This window comes from Henckelia pumila, chromosome 1 (assembly GCF_033568475.1).
Source record: "Henckelia pumila isolate YLH828 chromosome 1, ASM3356847v2, whole genome shotgun sequence".
NCBI lineage: Eukaryota > Viridiplantae > Streptophyta > Magnoliopsida > Lamiales > Gesneriaceae > Henckelia > Henckelia pumila.
In genome coordinates, this window is record NC_133120.1 from 99,730,637 (window position 1) to 99,752,647 (window position 22,011).

Consider the following 22,011-nt stretch of genomic DNA (forward strand, 5'->3'; position numbering starts at 1 on the left):
GACCTGATATGACGGGCCATAAATTTATCAAGGATCCTAAAGCTGAAGAAATATCTTTGGTGTCCACTTTTGGAGAAAATGAAATCTCAACCAGAAGGGCATGGGGTATTTGGGTCTGTCTCACCGAGATGGACAAAGTCAAATTTCCGTTCAAATTCTACCAGAATTCTGTGAATGGATCGTTTCTGTTAAATACAATGACAGGAAAAACTACAGCTTTCGCGGAAGAACTCTTCGAAAAGAAGAGAAACTTTTTGTGGAACAACAAGCTGCCGGGGAGTAAAGAAACTCGCCGAAAATTTTGTAACATGGCTCACATAGGAAGATGGTCTGAGGTTATCTGCCCAGAATGTCCTGATCAGAAGGAGCCAGAGTTCGGAAAAACATTCAAACCCCGAACGGATCGAAAAGATTTTTTCGAGACAAGCAAAGGTGGACAGGGACCACCAAAGATGCGATTTTTCAGGGGACCACTGCAAAAGCAGAAGATGCCCCGACAACAATAAAGAAGACATGTGAGGAGCATAAATCTAAAAGAAAAAGGACGACATGTGACTCCTCCACCAACAAACGATGCCATCAATAATGGCATAACAGGACAAGGTGAATAACGGGTGACTCATCCACTAGCTAAAGATGCCATTAATAATGGAATAAAAGGACAAGACAAACAGCTGTAAGATTCCCTGAAGTTTCTCGATGAAACGAGTGGAACCTCAGCTATAAATACAATCGTTCAAGGAATCTGAAGTTATCGATCATTCCCTTCAGTTTTCTTACAAATAAATTGTTGTAATATTTCTCTTTCTATTGATATAAGTTTTCGTTTATGTATTTCAAGAACAAGGCTACTATGAGTAGCTAAACAAGTTGTCTTCTCCTCTTCAAAGGAGTTGATTTATGTAATAATATTATGTCTGAATAATTTTTCTAAAGTCTCTTGTTCTTTCATGCTCATATTTTATAATTAAATTCATATACCATACGCCTTAAGGTAGAAAACGAATTAAGGCTGTGCTGGGTGTCGTTGAAGGAGCTTGTGCAGAAACCATCTGTTGCGACTGCGTGGTTGGAGTGTGAGGAGCACTTCGTAAAACTCGGCAGGTATGACCCGACGACACTATGGTCAAAGAGGTTTTTGAATTTAATTCATCTTACGGAAGCATGTTGGACCCTAATCCAGAGTATATCGGCTGGAAACCTTGCGTAACCGATAGTTCGGCTTAGCCTGAACTGGTTCGATAGGTAAAACAATGCCACGTACCAAGGATTAAATGCTAAACACTTTATTAAGACAAATTTGGGGACCACTAGGGAGTTGAAACAAAGAAATTGGAGTGTAAGGAGTTAAGAGAAAGAAATGTTTTGGTTTGGGGATTTTAAAATAATTTGCCCATATTTTAACATATGTATTACCCCTCTTGAATGTTTGGTTTTCTTGATGGATAAGGATTTTTTTTTTTATTTTTCACATTTTTTGTCTTTATATATTTTCTACATAAATAATTCCTTCGCTTGAGTTGGTCAAGTGTCAACCGAGCCCTTCAAAATTGATGGCATTTTATTTTTATTTTATTTTTTAAAAAAATTACGTAAAAGCATACAATTTGTATTATTGGCCGCCCGTCATGTATAATCAATTAACTTATAGGAACAAGAATAACATATATGAAGACATGCCCACAGGGTATAGGCGAGTTGGTAAGGCATGAGGTGATGTGAAAAGAAATTTCCCAGCGTTGCGGGTTCGATCCTCGTGTGAAGCATATTCACTGCTGAAATATTGTGGGGTATGCTCTGAGGATTGAGCCATGTGCTCCCTCCTTCAGGTCCCTGCCGCTCATGCACATCCCTTGATTTACCCTTCGCATGAGTCAATGGGCCTCTAACTCATGTGGAATGGGTCCCCTTCGGGGTCAACCCTTTTTTAAACATACATGAAGACATTAATTTATTATTTTCAATTAATATTGTCATCAATTATTTTCCCTTCACAAATAGATTGAGTCGTTCAAATGAAAAGGCAGAATAGAAAACAATATTTGGGAAACACACAATAAAATCAATAAAAAAAGTTATACCATTGTTTTATATATCAATTGTTTAATAAACATATTTATATAAATAAATAAATTTATTAAAAATATAAAATTCACACAAAATACGCTCATATACTTTGATTCCACTGGCCACATTATCAAGCATCTGCTGTTTCTGAGTTTCATGCTAAAAATATTCATTTGAACATATGTAAATAAAAAATTAATTTTTCCGTTGCATCAAAATTATATTCTCAACAATTCAAACGATGAGCTTATTTGCGACATATTGATTTTAATCTTTATTGAAATGATTTTTATAAAATTTTTCCTTAATCTCAAAAACTTATTTATAAAATTATTTTTAATTATTAACTGAATTGCTTTGTAATAAATATTATTCTTCGTGACTAATATTTTAGTCTCTTCATTACATCCCGAGCTCGAAACGCGTCGAAATCCAATGAAATTTGACTGTGTCCCGCTTTCACCTGGAATCCCAATTTATGTGCCAAATTCTCCTTGGGGCTTCTAGAGAGAGAGGAATCTGAGAGGTTTCGTTTCAAATTCAATAATATTTTTTTTGGGGGTCTACGGTGAAGCCTACAATGGGAAGACATTTCCAAGTCAAAGAATAAGGGCGTGACGATTTGAGTCGCGCCACACCACCTCATTTTCATTTATACCCAAGTAACCAAACACCTTGTTCTTGTTTTTTCTCTTCTCTCTCGGAGCTGTTGAATTCCAGTATTTGTTCTTATTGTTTTTTGTTATAGTCCTTGTATTTTGCTCTCGATCGACTTTGGTTTCTTGGGTTTTTTTTTTTGTTTTTTTTGTTTTTTGAGTTTTGGATTTCTAGTAAAATAAAGATAAAGAAAAATTATTTGGGGATTGATGAACTCGAATACTCCATCATCTAGTGCCGGAGGGCCTGGATCGGCCGATTCCACCGGGCCTAGAAGAAATACCAAGCGTCCGAAGTGTATTTTTTCTATAACCCATCTTCTAGAACTTTTGAAGTCTCTGTTTCGTGAATTTTCTTCTTGTGCAGATGGAAGTTCTTCTGGGAATTTATGTGCTGGATTGTGTAATCTGTTCTTGGTTGTCTGATTTGTATTTGATCTTTGTTTGAATGATTTTTGGGATGTTTTTGGGATCAGCTGGGTATGTAACTCTAGATGTATCATGAATCTGGATTTAGTTGTTGTTTTGGTATATGCTTGGTTGGGATAAAAGAAAAGGATAAAATATTCAATCCTAATTTCGGTATTATTTAGCTTTCGAGCGAAATAAATCTCGATTTCGTGAGTAGTTGTGTAAAAGGTACGAAATAAAATGAGAGTATATGGTTGACCGAATTCGACTCAATTAATTCTATTAGATGCAAATGAACACCATGGTGAGGTATTCTCATGTCTATTCGATTTAAGGACATAATATTAATAGCACATTGACTGCACTTTGCATTTGTGAAATCATGGGAGAACCATTGACGTATGCCCATAATCTTCATATCGGCAGGTGAAAAAAAGAACGCCATATCCTTTAAACTTAAACAGAGAGTGTTATTATGATGTGGACTGGTTGATGCATTGGTTTTGTACTGTCTCTGATGAAACTTTTGATACATTATTTATATGTTTATAATTGGATCTCATAAACTTGTTAATCACTTTTTCATGATTATTTTGCGAAAGAATTTTATGTCTATGATCACAAACTATTTCGGAACATTTTAAGTTGAGTTTCTTTTTTTCTTTTGTTTTTCCCCCAGATTCTAGGTTTACGCAACAGGAGCTTCCGGCATGCAAACCTATTCTTACGCCTAAATGGGTAAATGTTGTGTTCTAGTGTGTGGTGTAATCAAATTGAGTCGGCCTGAATATCAGCGAATCATATTTGAAACTATCAGACTCCCGCCAACTTTGAAATTTGAGCTGATTTCGGATATAGTTATTTTGTTTGATAGGTTTGGGAGGTTTAATATATATTCATCATGAATATGTTCGTTAATGAAGTTAAAATGAAAGTAACCGACATTGATTTTGACCGAGATTGACCATTTGTTTATGGAAACAATTTTAAAAAAAGATTGATTTAGACCTCTAAATTATTCAAAAGCCAAAGAGATGGCATTTAAGTGGAAGTTTTGACTTTTGAGCGGGGATAAATATTAAGTTGAGAAGTTATTTTTCCATGTATGCCCCTATCATATAAATAATTGTACAATGTATTATGCTTTACACATTTGGAGGCTAATTTGTCAATTCACAACTATAAAACATTGTCATCTATCCACACTTTTATACGTATGTATGTGTATATCAGATATAGATTAAGTATAGGTATAGATATAGTCATATAGATATAGACTATCCACATTTAGAATATTTATCCTAATGATATCATGCTTTTCTTGATGCAGGTGATCTCAACACTTTTACTTGTTGGTGTTGTCTTCCTTCCCATTGGGATTGTCTCCCTTTTTGCTTCTCGAGATGTATGCTGAATGCTCCAACTCATTTATCGGGTACTTTACTTTCACAGAACCATTGGTGACTGAGCTTTCTTTTATGTTCGTTAGGTTGTTGAAATTGTCGATGGATACGAAACTGAATGCATTCCAACTGAATTCCAAAATGACACACTTGGTTATATTCAAGGCCTCCAAAACAAAACCTGCTATAGAACTCTCAGGGTGAGTTCCTTTCAGAATTTGCCTGTTATTCTCTTTGCCTCATCGTCCCTCGTAGTGGTTTCTTTACTATTGAGTTTTAACTAATGAATCGATCAACACCAGGTTTCAAAGCAAATGAAGCAGCCGATTTATGTTTATTACCAGCTCGACAGTTTTTACCAGAATCACCGTAGGTACGTATACTGCAGAGCTTACTTTATTACTAGTCTTTATAAGTATTTTGTATTTTTGTTATCCTGTAATTCAGTAATCATGCAAGAATTGTGTTAATTTCTTTGATATCTCTTGATTAACTTTAGATATGTGAAGAGCCGAAGTGATCAGCAGTTGAGAAGTGTAAGCGAGGAGGGGGACACTGATTCTTGTAAGCCTGAGGGAACCGCAGATGGGAGGCCAATTGTTCCTTGTGGTCTTATTGCCTGGAGTCTATTTAATGATACTTATATTCTAACTCGCAACAACCAGCAGTTGAACATAAACAAGACACATATCTCGTGGAAGAGTGATAGGGATCGGAAATTTGGGAAAAACGTCTTTCCGAAAAATTTTCAGAATGGAACTTTAATTGGTGGTGGAACTCTTGATCCTTTATTACCGGTAAGCCTCTGGCTCTATAAGCCAACATATCATTTTTACTCTTGTCTGCAAAGCTTGACCTTTATTTAGATGCTCTTGAGAGCATGTCTTATAATCCTGAGGTGCAGGCCTGAGTGAAGAGGACTTATGAAGCTAGATCGGCATTTTATTGCATCGGATTTCATAAATTACATGATACTTTGAGTGCAGCATTTTAGTCTTTTCGCAAATGTTCATTTTTTTTTCTTTTTTCACCCCATTTAATCATATTATTCCCCAAGTCAAGTGTAAGCAAATTAAGATCGCAATTGGATACTACCACGGTTTCTGGAACTATGCTGACTTCTTGTGTTTCGACATCCGGTTAAAAGAAAAGGTTGGAAGTGGCAGTAAGTGCAAGCTCAACGTATTTTAACGTAAAGTTGATAGATCAGTTATAACTTTGTTAACTGTCACTTTGTAGTAAAGTTGCATCCTTTATCTATCTGAAGTTTAATTACTATTCACAAAAAACTAATTATCTATCTGAATGTGCTTCCGTTCGACAGCTGAATAAACAGGAGGACCTTATGGTTTGGATGAGAACTGCAGCTCTTCCCACATTTAGGAAATTGTATGGGAGAATAGAAGTGGATCTTCAACCTGGTGATACCATCAATGTGACAATAAGTAACAATTATAACACCTACAGTTTCAATGGCAAGAAGAAACTCGTTCTTTCTACCACGAGCTGGCTTGGAGGGAAGAATGACTTTGTGGGTATTGCGTATCTCACAGTGGGTGGATTGTGCATCAGTTTGGCCATAGTTTTCGCTCTTATCTATCTAGTTAAGCCAAGGTATGATTTGTTCGCCTTTTCTTCATATTCTTTTTTATCACCTCCCGTTTATTCTTCACTCATGAGTCATGACCAAGTAGCATTCTTTTTAACTAGTTTGGTTGAGTCGCTCCATAATCAGTGAATCATAATAGTTCAAGCCAATGTGGTGTTCTGTTTGATAAGTGAACATCTGAGAATAACTCTACAAGATGGTGACTAAGAACAGTTTTGTGATGAACATACTTTTCAAATGCTATCGATACATAGAGTATCTTGGGACAGAGAAGCTGCTATAAAAAAAGAATGCAAGAAACATTTTTCCGAAAAAAAAAAATTTAGTTTCTGGGCTTGGGTTCCGGTTTCAGCTTTCCCTTGACAAGATCGAGAAAGAACTCCTTTTATCTCTCCTTTCGCTAAAACCGGACATTAAAGTTATGTCGTGCATTTTCTTCTTTACAAAGAACACTTGGAAAACCAAGATCAATAGTGTTTTGTCTTTAAGTTGGAGCTTTTGTATCCTCAACTGATCCATAATCTTATCATTTTGTATTTTCCTGCACCCGTCAATCTTATGTTATCCCGTGCAGGCGACTTGGAGATCCGTCTTATTTGTCATGGAATCAGAATCAAGGAGCTCGTTAGTCTGGTTCATGTGTATTGTTCGGTTTCTCTACTGGAACCACTGCCGTGTCCTTGATCCACACATTCCCTCTTAAAGATGTACACCAATCTGAACCACATGCTGTTCATTTGTTTGATTTGAACTTGGTATATCACTTTGAACATCTCGAGCTTTGTATTTGTACACAGCAAATACCTCGTGTTTACGTACAAATTTGCTTACTTGTATAGTTTTAATATTTTTCAGTTTGAAAAACAGGCATGAAGGTCGTTTTAGAATCAAAGATTTTACCATGTAATTGAAATATTGCTTTCGTTCCACTTTTATGTACCCTTTTCCGTTCGAGTCAGCCACATATTAGTGATATTTCAACACCAATTTGCAGAAAATGTGAGTACAATTGTCGTATTATCATTCAGATGGTGTTCACAAGTATTTGAACCAAAATAAAGTATACAATCTAAAATAAATGTTTATATCCTTTATAAATTGGAATTTATATTACAAAATCGCTTCCCAAATGAAAAACACTGATCGAACATGTCAACTCTCGGTCTTTTTATTCATCAACTAACGCTGATGTTTCTTCAAAATTTACAAGTAAAGAAAATGGCAGCCATCATAACCTGCAAGAGAAATGATACATTTTCAATTTAAAGCGTGATACTTTGGAACAAATTAATTATCTCATCAAGATTTATGAATCCACTGCTTGATATATGATATTTTGATAATTTAGTTTGTGTATGAAAACTACGATATGAGAACTTACTTGGATCAACGGTGACAAGTATTGCCGTTCCTCCAAAATCACATGTGCCCCCAGCCACCTTAGTCCTTTGCCAATAGCTGTTGAACGCATACGATGCATGTGCGAACAACGTGTTGGGTTCAAAACAAGATCCAGCTGATTGAATCTGATCACAGTCAGCTCCAGATCCACAAGCATAGTTCATAGCCTCTTCGATGATCGGTTCGGGAACCGAAGCCTTGGCTACGCACCATGTGGCCGTGATTGGGGTCATGTGAGGTGGTGGTGGCACTGTTGGAGGTGGGAAAACTATGGGTGGCAAGAATGCATGTGGGCTCGGAACAAAGCCATAAGGAGATGGAGTAATAAAAGGTGGGCTAGGCTCGTAACTCGGCGGGCTAGGCTCGTAGCTCGGCGGGCTAGGTTCGTAGCTTGGAGGGCTCGGCTCGTAATAAGGCGGGGTTAGCACGGGTTCAGTTGGAGTAGGCGCATATGTGGGTGGATTGGGAACTATACTAGGTGGGCTAGGAATAATAATAATAGGTGGGTTGGGAGGTGGGGCACTCTGAGGTGGGCCGAAAGTTGGGACTTCTGGGCTTGGTACCGTGGAAGGTGGCAGAGGGGTGAGAGGGGGATAAACGCAAAATGGAGGGGTATTTTCGGGATAGGGAAAAGGGGGAAGAGATTCATAGGGTGGTAAGGAGAATGGGGAACTTACGTAAGGGTCTGTATTTGATGAATCCAGTGGCATGCTCATTTCTAACCTTCTTTTGGTTTGATGGAATTTTCTTGCAGGTTTCATGTTCGAACTTCTTGTGTGCTTCCAACTTCTAAATTTGTGAAATCTTTTGGTTGCATCTGTTGAAATACAATAAATATTCAAATTTGCGACACATGAAAAGTTAAAAATTTCCGAGAGCAAATGCCGAAAGAACAGGAAGTTTTGTATTAACACCTAGTGGATCTTAGTCGTTAATTGGGAATGGTGTGTGTGATCCACTCCCAATGAACGGTTAATACTATACCGGGTGAAGATCATCCGATGTACCATAGAACTTCCCCGAAAGAACAGAAATCAGAGTGTATGACTTACCACAGTGGACAGAACTAATGGCAGCTGAGAATGCATAGAGTGTGAGCAAAATGCATGACTTGATGAGAACTCCATTTTTCTCCATTGAGAACTAAAGAAAGTGCCAAGAATTGATGTATATTATTATTAAAGGCTTCTAAAACTAGAGAACTCTGGTTGAGTATACGCTCTAGTGTTGATCCCTCAAAGGGTCATCAACAAAATTAACGGATGGCTTTATATAGGGAAGATAATGGGAAGACAACTGAGAACTTCAGGTGACACTACATAATCTATGCTAGTATCTCACCTAAAGTTACATGTGGGGCCACATATAGTATATCTTTTTTTTAAATATATATAATCTTAACATGATGATCACAATCCCATAAATTTTCAAGGTGGCTTTCTAATAATTTAAGCCATACATAGTTGAGTGTGGATGAACTTAATTTCCGAGAAATTAGATACCATTATCAATATATATAGATAAGATTATGATCTAATATAGTTGTTTATTGAACTTGAGTCAAATACATGAAACACGAATGTGCAGTTAAACAGTGTATAATATTTCGCTCCAAACGGACTAATCAAAGCTTAGATTCATACTTGGATTATTTGAGACATTGATCAACACAAGAAAACCCGATTCTTTAGGGCAAGCCACTTTGCAGTGTGATTAGAAATGTGTCCATGAAGAAATGCAAAAGTTATGGATAAAAGCTGTGAGTTTTATTAATGCATATTTTAGGAGGGGTGTGTCTTTAGTTACTGCATATATGCTTGCCTTGATATGAGATAAAATCCAAAAGTTGGAATTTTGGCGGTCCTTTTCTTTTGCTTCCTTTCTACTCAAACTTCTTTCGCCTCCACATCTTGTACTTTCCACTCTTTTAATCAGACAAATTGTTGTACACAGCAACAACGAGAATAAGAACAATTAACTTTGTTGTACATTAAATACGAACTCTCTCGTAACATAATTTAAATCGTTCTCGTAGGCAAACTTAGATATTCAAATTCCTTATCTTCTACATTTTATTTTTCTATGTATGTTTATGCTCAAGCAATTTTTAAAAAAGACTAAAATTGTTTCTTTTTTAAAAAAAAATTGTGAAAAAAATGAAATATATATGATTGAAATTTAAATTTGACAACATATATGAGACTAAATTACAAAGAAAACATACATTGCCAAAATTACAATTTTTACTGTCATAATTAATTAGTATCCTGTTTTTTTAGTTGGGAGTCTTGGGACATCTACATTAGGCTGGCTTGAGCATGTGGAAGCTCCCTTAGCTCACACCCACAAATGCCTCAAATTCAGATCCCAAATAGGATTTAGAAGTAAAGATCCATAATTTCTAACAGATTTATCTCTCCACGTAATTTTTGCCAAGGCTAAAAAAGTCGTGAGTGCAAACAATGCTTCACGTTGCTCACTTACCGTTTGGTTACATACATTATTTATCTTACATCAATCAAATAATTGAATTTAATTGCTATATTATCCTTTAGGCCCCGTTTGGTACATTTGATGAGATTATTATGCAGAATGAATTAATAAAAAATATGAGAGGATATATAATACTACCATCTTATAATAATAGTGTTTGATTCATTTTATAAAAGTTGTGATACCATTTACTCATATACATAGAAAGACAAATATACCCTAGAACCATCTCCAAATTTACAATCAATAAGTGTGACTTATCTCTTCTTTATTACATACGCAGGGTTTCCCATTTATGTCTTCTTCATCTATTCTTTATCTCTTCTCCAGATCCATTTTTCAGATCCAGTGAAGACAACAAAAGCGGTGAGTAGATCTGAAACTTAATGTAGATATATAACAACATAGGATATTTGTGGGAGCAACCACTGATTTCGTTATTTTTTTTTCCGAAAAATGTTGCATATTCAAGAGATTTGTGAAAACTCTGGAAAATGTATACGAGTAAATGGAAAATCGGAAAACCTAGATTCAAATATTGGTCGTCAAAAAGTTATATCGCAGATCTGTAGATGCATCTACATATCTTACTTCAACGTCCAGATCTGGATTTATTTATGTGTTGTGCGATTAAGACAATGGGGAAAGAGAAAGAGGACATTTATTAGGGCCATGGGTAAAAGAATAAAATGTGCTCCACAATCTCAATTATTGTTCATAAAATATTGACAATACCTGCTTTTTCACGTGGATGAACTGTCCGTGCTTTTCATACCTACAAGGCCAGTTAGTACAGGGCCATTGGGTTATCCAAGGATGTGTGCTATGTGAACCAAACATCCATTTACTTATTAATCCTACCCTAATACCCTGTATCAAACAGGCCCTTATAGATAATATTATTCATATTTTATTAATTGTTAAAAAGACAAAATGATAAATTATTATTTTATCTAAAATTTAATCAATCAAATCAAATCAAACTATAATATATCAATAAAAAAATACTATATTAACTTTCATTTCTTATTTATTTTTTATTACATTATATTACTTATCTCTGTATTATTTATCTTATAACTCAAACCAAACGGTTTGTATCCAAGGACAAAGAATGGACATTAAATAACATCATGAAGATGGAGTCTACCATGGTGCATCCGTGCATGACATAATTCCTTCGTTTTCCAATAATCCTAATCAGAATTTCCTACGTTTGATGTCCTTTTTTTGGGGGGGGTAATAATTAATAAATGGACATTATTTTATCAATTCTCGTCACGAATCTGAGAAGTTGTGTTGCAATTAACGTTTGGTTTTTATATTGCAATGCTGGATTTTTGCTGATCAGCCTATGTCAAAAACCACGAACTCAAGAAAGTGGCTAACGTCATATGTTAATTAAACTCTGTTAAATATTGGAGAGATGTGACGTTAATATCATGTTGTTGTAAAAACTCTAGCTTTAAATTGGAAAACAAACAAACAAAGAAACTAAGTAAGTCGATAACTAATAGGTAAGCTGCTCTTCTTTAATATTGGTTTAATGCAGGTCTAGACCTCAGCTCACCTTTATATATCACTTTATTCTTAGACTCATTTGAGGTACTTGAATGCTAGCTGAAAATGCATGGCGCAAACTTCTGGTAGCTAAATCAATATATCCGTCTAAAATATCACAAATATTCACGGATAACCTTTTGCTTGGTTCATAATGATTGCTTAATTTTGTGGAAGATGGATGGAATTTATTACTTTGGGTTTTCATCGTTGAAATAAAGTTGGAGCATATCACTTTCCAAAATGGGAAACCTGTGGTTAGAATATTGGGTTAAGTGATTGACTAATGAGCATGAGACTATGAGCCAACTAATTTGAAAGTGTATTTGTATGGTACAACTGGGTAATTTAATAATTTTTTTATCTAATTTATAAGGGATGGTGGAGATTTTTCTACTAATCATATAGATTCGAACTGAGATCTCTTCTTTATTGAAAAATGTTTATGTCACTGCATCACAAGTGATACGAAAAGTCATATAAATTCGAACTAAGATCTCTTCCTTATTGATAAAGGTTTATGTCACTGCATCACAAGTAGTACGTGCCCTAAAATAGTTTCATTGGAATTTGGAAAAGTAAACTATTTGTATTGTAAAAGGTCAACCTTTTACATAACTTGTAACTTGTAAGCTCCAATATTTGCAATTAGAAAAAATGTAGCGGGAAACAAAAATAGAGAAGAGGGTTGTTGCGGGGAATCATGCCCATTTGGCAAGAAAAGACATACATCCAGCACCTAGAATTAGTGAAGTATGTGCTCCCAACTGAAGCCTAACATTGCTCTGCATCCTGGGGTTCATGAAATCAGCTGCTAACAAATCAACCAGGGACATGTAAATCAAGATCCCAGCTGATGCAGAGTTAAATATCCCTTCGACTATAAGAGCAGTGGAGCTGCTCTCTTCGTACACGCTAGAAATCCCGATCCCAATCCCGATCCCTGCCGGAGTCGTGAGGGAGAAAAAAAGCATCATAATTGTCGTCGTTAGCGACTTGAATTCCGCCTAATAACGCAACCAAGAACACACGTTAGCAGCCATGATCCAATTCCAAACTAAAGAAGTCAAGAAAAGAGCTATTTAATGATCTTGTTTGATGGTGGCATGATTATGGGTCCAGTACTCCCCACTAAAAAGACATTAAAATCAACGTTGTTTGAACTTCTTGTCTCATCCCTCGATCATTTCTACGTTCTTGATTCCTAAAATGTGTGCTGTATATAATATTCTAACCTGGGAAATGCAGCCGCCAAGCCCCATGCCTTCAAAAAACTGGTGAAAAGACAGGGCAGCCATTAGAGGTTTTATTGTATCACAACTTTGCGAAGCTCCCAGTGAAATTCCAATTATTACTGAGTGAACCACAATTCCCAGCTCCAACACCTGAAAAACAAAACAAAAGTGTCCCATTTTTTTTCCCTTTTCCTTTAAACTTTAACCAAGAACTTAAACGTCAAATAAGATCCCTTGTGAGATCCGAAAAGAGGATTATTCAAATTTTGTTCAAATAGAGATCTCTCCGTTGTTACTATTGGAATATATATATTATATATTTATTGTATATTATATTTCCTTTTATCTTGTAATTTTTTATTCTTTGTATTTGTTTAGTTGTTATTGTTGTATATAAACATCCTATGAATCATTCTTGAGATATATGAAAATCATTATTAATTCTCTCGTTAGTTTCTACATGATATCAAGAACTCACGTGTGATATTATGCGCTGTCGGACAAGGTCCAACGAACTCTTTTCATGTGATGGAATGGCAGCTCCATGAGCATGGCCATGTGTGGCATGTGCATGTACATGTACATGGCCAGCATGCTCATGATCATCATCCCCAACTTCTTCATCCACATTCACTTGCTTCGACTTGTTGAAATGCATCTTCTTGTACAAGCTTGTTGCGACTGTATCCACGGCCAGTGTTCCGATACATGCCATCATCGCGACAAAACCCGTGAAAGGGAACTTCCCCCATGGGTTTTCGTTGAGGCAAGGGGATGTCAAGGTGTGGAATGCTTCAGGAAGAATGTGAATGAATCCAGTGGCTAGAATAACTCCAGCAGCAAATGCTTTGATCATGAAGAATAAGTCGTTCTCGGGTCGAAATATGTCGACTTTTCTCCCTAGAAGGGGGGTGCTCACGCCAATGCCACCGGCAACTAGTATTGCAGTGATAGACAAGAGTTTGTACTTGAGGGCTTCATCCTTGTCGCTTTGATCGGTTCCGCTGTTGCATGCGCAGTCACCGGAAACCTTATCCGGGATTAAAAGCAGGGCAAGGGATGAGAGGATTATAAGCTTTTGAGAATGGAGCAGAAGACTAGTCATGAGTGGAATAGAAATTAGAAGCTGGGGATGAAGATTTCTGAGCCTTCTTTTGTAGGAAGAGAAGCGTGTGATTGCTTTGCAAATGCTTGGTTTGTGGAATATTTTGGGTGGTAACAAATGAAAGAAGAAGAACCCTGTCCTAAAGAACTATATGTTTCTGATTTTCTAATACTTCACAATTATGTTTATCGAGTTTGTTTATATTTAAAAGGTGAGTGGCTACTAAATTATTTCTTATAGCTGTTTAAAGGGAACATATAAAAAAAGAAATGTGTTATGGGAATTTGGATCGACTTTTACTGAATAGTGTAGCATTATGAGATTTTCTATTTTGGCTACACAAGCTAGTAATGGGATGAGCACATAATGTCCATGTAAATATTCAGTCCAATCATCCAACTGTCTACACTAATTGGAAGCAAAATATTCTTGAATAAGATTAATTTATCTTCAAAGCTTTAAATAATTTAAACACATTCAATGTCAACCGTGGGATATAATTAAACCGGGGACAATTTTATGAGGAATATTAACTTTGTTCCACTTATTTAAGTTACATTTTTTTTTTTGTCCTAAATATATAGTCTACTTTCCATATTTAATGTTACCTCCCATGTTTTTTTAAATCAATTTACTCCTATTAAATTACTATCATTAACTACTTGTATAATTATTTTATCATTTTGAAATTTTTATTAAACAAGGATAAAATGAAAAATTATTTTCTAAAATTTATTTTCCCAAACATTTTTTTAATCTGTGTGAAAACACACTTGTCTATATCAATGAGACGGAGGGAGTATATAAATACTATCTGAAAAAATGAAGGCCTAAAACTATGCTACTTTGTTTAGTGATTTGACTGGATTGATTGGGTTAATAAGACGCTAGTATATACACTCTTAAACTATATACAATGGTACGGTTTCAATTTAATTATGTGAGTTCATATATTTTTATGAAACTCTTGTATTCAACATTGAAGTAATAACCATTTGGCTGATTAATAACTTGTAGGGCAAAGTAATTGGGTGGAAATGGAGACAAGATGTTGTCATGCAATACCAATGTGCTACAAGGTTTTGCGAAGTAGTTTTCATCGAACTAAAACCATGTCGCTGTACGTACTTCTCTTTGTTTTGATCACTTTTTCTTGTCCAGATAATTTTTTGTTCTTTATTGCTAAGCTTAATTCCACACCGATGTCCATTTCTATTAGACTATTGACGATTTAGTGGATTACTCCTAAAGCGAAAAAAGAGATGGATGTGGTCAGAATTTATTTAGACTACTCAAATGTATGCATAAATCTTGCGTTTTTATATTTTTATTATGTTTTATATAGTGTTCAGTTACAAAAATTGTTTTAAAAAAATTAGAAGCTAGAATTTATGTGTGTTTTTTTACTTTTACTTATATATTTATTTAAATTTAAAAAAATAAAAAGATTCAACATTTATCTCAGTGTTATCGTTTTTACCATTTTTTTTAAAAAATAAAAATACTTTTAGAAGCAGGATTTGTTTAAGTTATTTTTTGAGCTATAGCTTATATATCCAAACTCATCCAAAATATAATTTTAATTGGATTATTTGAGGATCAGACGTATATATATATATTTGAAAGTAACCAAATATTTTTTTTTTTAGGATTGTATATTTTTATGAGGCTCACCTTATCAATTTTGGACTCTTGAATTTTACATCGGTAAAGTGATGCATTGTCTATACTTACTATACTATATATTAATGAAGATCATATTAATTGGTCTCTTGCTATGCTTAACCTTAAATGACAAAAAAAAACTCCATAAAAGTGTCATATTACGAAAAATGCATATCATATTAAAATCAAACACCTTAAAAAATAAATGTTATATTATATACACACAACATATTATATTTATATATTACTTTACACACGCAATGCGTATGCGTTATCGTCAATATTTATTAAACAAGAAGGACTTAGAGAAATTACATGGCCTTTCGGTATGATAGCTTTAATTTCCATATATTTATCTATTTTGAAATTTCAAATTATTATTAATAGAAAGTGAGAAATAATCACAACAGGCGTCTTTTGGATAAAAAAAAGTGAGAAATAATCAATATAATCTATTATCTTTCAACTATTTCTTATGATTATTATTCTTAACCCAAAAAACCATCATTTTTTGCTACCATAAATTTATTAGATTTTTTATTGAAATTAATTTTAATAAAAAAATCAATTTTTCATCACAATGTATTGAATTGAATACGGTAATATATATATAATCATACACTACATAAATGTGAAAATGCCACTTAAATCATAACAAAAACAGTCACCAAAAAAGCCCATATAGAAAAATATATCGGGTATATCATAATCAAAAAATTACGGATTCCCAACTTATTTTTTTGATAAATTTTCGGGAAAATAGTTTTCAGAAACACGTCATAATTAAACGATATTAGATGTCATGTGAGACGATTTTATAGATCCATGTGATATATCAACCTGATTTATACATGCAATAAATAATAATAATTTTGACATAAAAAGTAAAAGTAATATTTTTCATGAGTCGGATCAAATAAAATAATTTTTTCACAAAATGGAGTCGTAAAGCTAATGATTTTCATGCTTAAAATTTTCTTTTAGTTACTTTTAAAATCTTCATCTCGTTTTATTAATTACTTCCGAAGACTTTATGGTTCATTCATCATTATAGAGTTTCCTCATAAACCCAAGTTCCACGGTCCAATTAGGTAATCGAAGCAGCGGAAGAACTGGGCCAACGGCCCAATATATAGTCGCTGTCGTTGTATCTTCTTGAATTTGGGTTTTCCAAAAACCAAACCCGTCCCGGATTATATCTGCAACTGTAATAAAATACCGTCTCCATCGCTCTTCCCCATAGGGATGGCAACGGGACGGGGCGGGGACGGGTTTGCCATCCCCATCCCCATCCCCGAATTAAAAACCCATCCCCGATTTTACATATTCGGAGAATCCCCGTCCCCGAACCCGTGGGGACTAAACCCCCATCCCCGAACCCGAATTCGAACCCATTGTAGATATGAAAATGAGATTGTGATGGGGTGAATCCCGAACCCGTGGGGAAATCCCCAAACTCGTCCCGTAGACATCAAACTTAAAATATTCAATTTTCCAACAATTATCTTTTACATTCCAAAAATCATTGATACCCGAAGGAGGAAACCACCTCAGCTCATGGATGACCCTAATATAAAAGAAACATCCTTAATCAACCAGAAATGGTTCAGGAGCTCATCTCGTGAGCTCAACCAAGATCCTCCACCATCACCTCCAGCTTGGGTCGGGAGCTCAGCTCGGGAGCTCAGCCAAGCTCCTCCACTATCACCTCCAGTTCGGAAAGGGAGCTCAGCTCGGAAGCTCGGGAGCTCAGCCAAGATCCTCCACCATCACCTCCAGCTCGGGTCGGGAGCTCAGCTCAGCTCCTCCACCGTCACCTCCAGCTCGGGTCGGGAGCTCTGGAGTTCATCTCAGCCCCGATGTCAGTAGGTAGTTAGCTTAGTAGAGGGGTTGGACAACCTTGATGAGCTAGCTAAGATGTTAGGATCAGTGTTCAGGTTGAGTTCAGGGGTTCAGCAATAACTCACTCATCCCTTTTCCATATGACCCCAGGGAGAGCAGCAGTATAGCGTCCTCATGATGACAGTTCAGCTCAGATTAAGTGTATTGTTATTTGCTTTGTCAGACAAGATTTGGGCGAGATCTCAGCCTAAATATTCGGGATTATGATCCCGGAATTCGCGGATTCTTGATAAGGAAGGTAGGCGCTAAATCCGGAGCTCTCTCCTATAAATACCAGGTTCACTTTTATTATTTGGATTCAATCTTTACTTGTGCGCACACACCACTCTCTATATTTCGCTATCCTAGCATCTGACTTGAGCGTCGGAGGGGATACGCCGGAACACCTTCCGGCCCCCTTTAACACTTTTGTTCGTGGTTTCAGGTCAGCAATAGCTCATCACTTATTGGAGGAGTTTTGTTAGCGCGGCTAATTAGCTCATCTAAGGAGATCACTTTATTGAGGTATATCAATTGGCGCCATCTGTGGAAAATTCAAGCTAAGACGTAGATATGGCAGGAAGAGGAAGAGGAAGGGGAAGAGGAAATGTGGCGGATATGACTGTAGATCAGCTCAGCCAGTTCATCACTCAAACGGTGCAAGCGGCCATGGGTCAAAATCCACCACCTCCTCTCGTAGGTCAGCCCAACCCGATGGATGCGGTGTGGGAAGAGATCAGGAGACTAGGTCGGCAAGTCGGAGGTCGGCCTGGGCCTATACAGAGGGAAAGTCCTTTTGCTCGGGCTATTCTAGATGAAAAACTCCCTGCAAATTTTAAGCAGCCTACTTTAGGGGAATATGATGAGAGCTCAGATCCGAAGGAACATTTGGGGAGATTTGAAAATGCAGCCTTGTTGCATAGATATTCAGATGCAATTAAATGTCGGGTCTTCCTCACTACTCTGGTAAGGTCAGCCCAGCAATGGTTCAACCTTTTACAGCCTGGTAGTATTCAGAGTTTCAATGACTTCAGCTCAGCTTTTCTACAACAATATGCGAGTAGCAAGAGATATTTGAAGACTTCTCTCAGTTTGTTCAATATGAAGCAATCTGAGGTGGAACCGTTGCGGGAGTATGTTCAGCGCTTCAACACAGCAGATCTGAAAGTACCTGCTACCACTGCTGACACCTTGGTCAACTCTTTCACTCAAGGGTTGAGAGGAGGAGAGTTTTTCAGATCCTTGGTCAAGAAGCCTCCTTTGACTTATGATGAGCTCCTTAGTCGAGCTGAGAAGTACGTGAATTTGGAGGATGCACAGAGGCAGAGGAGACAGGAAGGAACGTCTGGGAGTAAGCCCAATGCCAAGGTAGGAGCAAAGGCAGAGGGGAAGACAGAAGGAGGAAGGAAGAGGGTTGCCGAAGAGATGAACAGGGTCAAAGGACCCTACCCCTATGTACCACTCTCGGTAAGCCTGGAGAAGGAAATGCAAGTATGTGAGGATAGACGAGCACTTGTGAGGCCCCGTAATGCTGAGAAAGGCCCGCGGTTACCGCCATCTGACAAGTTTTGCGATTTTCATCAGGAGTATGGGCATATCACCAATGATTGTCAGAGGCTAGGTGAGGAGGTTCAAAGGATCATGTATAATGACCCTCGAATCAGAGCTGAGCTGACTCGAAGGGCAAATCCTCCTCGCCAAGGCCGAGCTCCCCAATGGAGGAATCAAATCAATGAAGTTAGAGAGAATCAAGGTGATCATCAAGGAAGAACTCCTCAAAACGATCAAGGAGATAGGGTGCAGCAAATTGTAAATCATCCCAATCGGGATGTTATCCATATGATCTCAGGGGGTAGTACGGATTGAGATTCGGGAAGGGCTCGCAAAGCTCATGGGCGTAGGTTGGAAAATTTTGAGGTAAATTCTCAGCTCAGCTATCCCACTGATCCGAACATCAGTTTTGGAAGGGAAGATTTAAAGGATGTGGTGCTACATCATAATGATCCCTTACTGGTCACCTTGACCATAGCCAATTATGACGTGGCTCGTATCTTTGTGGATACTGGGAGTTCAGTAAACATTATCTTTAAAGAAACTCTGGACCAAATGAAATTGGAAGGATTTGAGTTGGATCCAATCACCACAGAGTTGTATGGGTTCACGGGTCATGCTCTGCAACCGTTGGGACAGATAGTGCTCCCCTTGTCCCTTGGGAGTGGAGAGTAGAGAGTAACCAAAATGGCTTGCTTTACAGTGGTGGATGCTCCATCTTCTTTCAATGGAATATTGGGATGCCCTGCCCTGAGTGATTTCCGAGCTGTGGCTTCCACCTACCATCAGAAATTGAAGTTCCCAAGTGGAAAAGAAGTGGGGGTTGTTAGGGGTGATCAAAAGGCAGCACGTTTGTGTTATGTGAATGAACTGAAGGTTGATGCAAAGAGAAGTAGGAGGGAAGTAGGAATGGTTTTGATAGGCCGAGCACCAAGGGTGTTGGGTCAAAAGGTATTTTTAATGTCTGAAGAAGATCATGAGAAAGTAGAGCTAAGTCCTGGAGCTCAGATGGTGAAGTTAGCCGATGATCTCAGTTCTTCAATGAGGCAAAGCTTGATTGATTGCTTGAAGAAGAACAAAGATGTTTTTGCTTGGTCTGTTTCAGAGCTCACAGGGGTTAGTGCAGACGTTATGGTTCATCGGCTCAACATTTTCGCGGGAGCGAAACAGGTAAAACAGAAAAAGAGACACTTTGGGCCTGAAAAGGATAAGGTTATTAAGAAAGAGGTGAATGAACTCCTTAAGGCAAGTCATATTAGGGAAGTCCAGTTCCCTACTTGGTTGTCAAATGTGGTCCTTGTCCCTAAGAGTTCAGGCAAATGGAGGATGTGTGTTGATTTTCGAGACTTAAATAAGGCATGCCCAAAAGATTGCTATCCACTGCCTCGAATTGATCAGTTGGTTGATTCTACGGCAGGTCATCAGTATTTGTGTTTCATGGATGCCTATCAAGGGTACCATCAAATTCCGTTGGCAGAGGAAGATCAGGATAAAGTAAGTTTCACTACCTCTCATGGAACTTTCTGTTACAGAGTGATGTCTTTTGGTTTGAAAAATGCAGGGGCTACTTATCAGAGGCTCATGGATAGGGTGTTCGCTTCCCAGATTGGCCGAAATGTGGAGGTTTATGTGGATGATATCCTGGTAAAATCCCAGGATGATGCAGGTTTGATGACTGACTTGAGGGAAACCTTTGCCACGCTCAGGTCCTACGGAATAAAGCTCAATCCTAAAAAATGTGTGTTTGGAGTAAGAGGAGGCAAGTTTTTGGTATACATGGTGACTGAGAGAGGGATTGAAGCTAACCCCGAGAAAGTGCAAACTATCTGATCCATGTCTCATCCTCGAAATCTGCAGGAAGTTCAGAGGTTGGCAGGAAGGATAGCAGCTCTATCTCGGTTCATATCCAGATCAGCTCATAGAAGTTTACATTTCTTTAAGGTTCTTCGGAAAGCTAAGAAGTTTGAGTGGGATGCTGAATGTGGGAAGGCGTTCGAGGACTTAAAAAATTATTTAGCTGAACTTCTTGTATTGGCTAAGGCAGTTCCGGGTGAACCCTTATACATCTACCTCTCAGCTTTGGAGGGGGCGGTCAGTTCGGTACTCATTAGGCAGGAGGGAGCGGCTTAACATCCTATTTAATTTTTTTCACATGCTCTCAAGGGTGATGAGCTCCGGTATTCAGAGGTCAAGAAGTTGGCACTTGCACTTGTTATGACGGCCCGGAAGCTCAGACCTTATTTTCTATCACATCCTATTGTGGTGTTAACCAATAGTCCCATGGGAAGGATATTAACTCACGCTGAAATTTCGGGACGATTGGTGAAGTGGACTACTGAACTCAGTGAGTATGATATTCAGTATGAACCAAGAACAGCGATTAAAGCTCAAGCATTGGCTGATTTTTTAGCCGAAACAAAACATATGGAAGGGCAGGGCTTATGGAAAGTGTATGTTGATGGTTCTTCTAACAGCGAAGGATGTGGAGTGGGGGTGCTTCTGATATCCCCTCAGGGAGATGAGATCCGATTGGCAGTCAGGTTGGATTTTTGAGCTTCCAATAATGAGGCAGAATATGAGGCCGTGTTAATTGGCCTTCGGGCAGCTAAGCAAGTGGGGGCAGCCCGGATACATCTCTATTCTGATTCGCAATTGGTAGCTCAGCAAGTGAATGGGTCTTACGAGGTGAAAAGTGAGAAGTTAAAAGAGTACATGAAGGCAATAGAGGAAGCTCGGGGTCTCTTTGATGAGGTAATGTTTGAGCAGATCCCTAAAGAGAGCAACGAAAAGGCGGATGTTCTGGCCAAGATGGCTAGCTCACTTCATAACTGGAAAAACAGAGAGGTAGTCGTACAAGTGGAATTAACACCTTCTACTGAGCTCACACCATTAGCTCCGAAAGAGAGTGACTGGAGAAAAGAGCTCTTGGAATACATGGAGAAGGGCGAGTTACCAAAGGATCCAAAGAAGGCAT

At 37.5% G+C, this 22,011-nt stretch overlaps 4 protein-coding genes across 5 annotated transcripts; 2 read left to right on the forward strand and 2 right to left on the reverse strand.

Moving 5' to 3' along the window:
• Nucleotides 1-2,535: 2,535 nt before the first annotated feature.
• Nucleotides 2,536-7,075, forward strand: LOC140875288 (ALA-interacting subunit 1-like). 2 transcript variants are annotated; one of them, XM_073278941.1, is made up of 8 exons: nucleotides 2,536-3,021; nucleotides 3,814-3,872; nucleotides 4,465-4,539; nucleotides 4,624-4,737; nucleotides 4,840-4,910; nucleotides 5,037-5,334; nucleotides 5,862-6,151; nucleotides 6,721-7,075. In XM_073278941.1, exons 1-8 carry the CDS (start codon nucleotides 2,934-2,936, stop codon nucleotides 6,773-6,775), a joined length of 1,050 nt encoding a protein of 349 aa, XP_073135042.1. In that variant the 5' UTR covers nucleotides 2,536-2,933; the 3' UTR covers nucleotides 6,776-7,075. The 2 variants fall into 2 exon arrangements, with proteins under 2 accessions (XP_073135042.1, XP_073135044.1); XM_073278943.1 differs by having other exon boundaries at nucleotides 2,539-2,729.
• Nucleotides 7,076-7,145: 70 nt separating this feature from the next.
• LOC140875289 (uncharacterized) lies at nucleotides 7,146-8,775 on the reverse strand. Its single transcript, XM_073278944.1, has 3 exons — nucleotides 8,600-8,775; nucleotides 7,528-8,364; nucleotides 7,146-7,381 (listed from the first exon to the last, which is right to left on the reverse strand). Exons 1-3 carry the CDS (start codon nucleotides 8,682-8,684, stop codon nucleotides 7,350-7,352), a joined length of 954 nt encoding a protein of 317 aa, XP_073135045.1. The 5' UTR covers nucleotides 8,685-8,775; the 3' UTR covers nucleotides 7,146-7,349.
• Nucleotides 8,776-12,270: 3,495 nt separating this feature from the next.
• On the reverse strand, nucleotides 12,271-13,974 carry LOC140875287 (zinc transporter 1-like). The gene is made up of 3 exons (XM_073278940.1): nucleotides 13,314-13,974; nucleotides 12,836-12,985; nucleotides 12,271-12,607 (listed from the first exon to the last, which is right to left on the reverse strand). Exons 1-3 carry the CDS (start codon nucleotides 13,938-13,940, stop codon nucleotides 12,302-12,304), a joined length of 1,083 nt encoding a protein of 360 aa, XP_073135041.1. The 5' UTR covers nucleotides 13,941-13,974; the 3' UTR covers nucleotides 12,271-12,301.
• A 4,085-nt stretch (nucleotides 13,975-18,059) lies between these two features.
• Nucleotides 18,060-19,712, forward strand: LOC140870596 (uncharacterized). Its single transcript, XM_073273013.1, has 2 exons — nucleotides 18,060-19,295; nucleotides 19,416-19,712. The coding sequence occupies exons 1-2, from the start codon at nucleotides 18,060-18,062 to the stop codon at nucleotides 19,710-19,712; spliced, it is 1,533 nt and encodes a 510-aa protein (XP_073129114.1).
• Nucleotides 19,713-22,011: the final 2,299 nt, after the last annotated feature.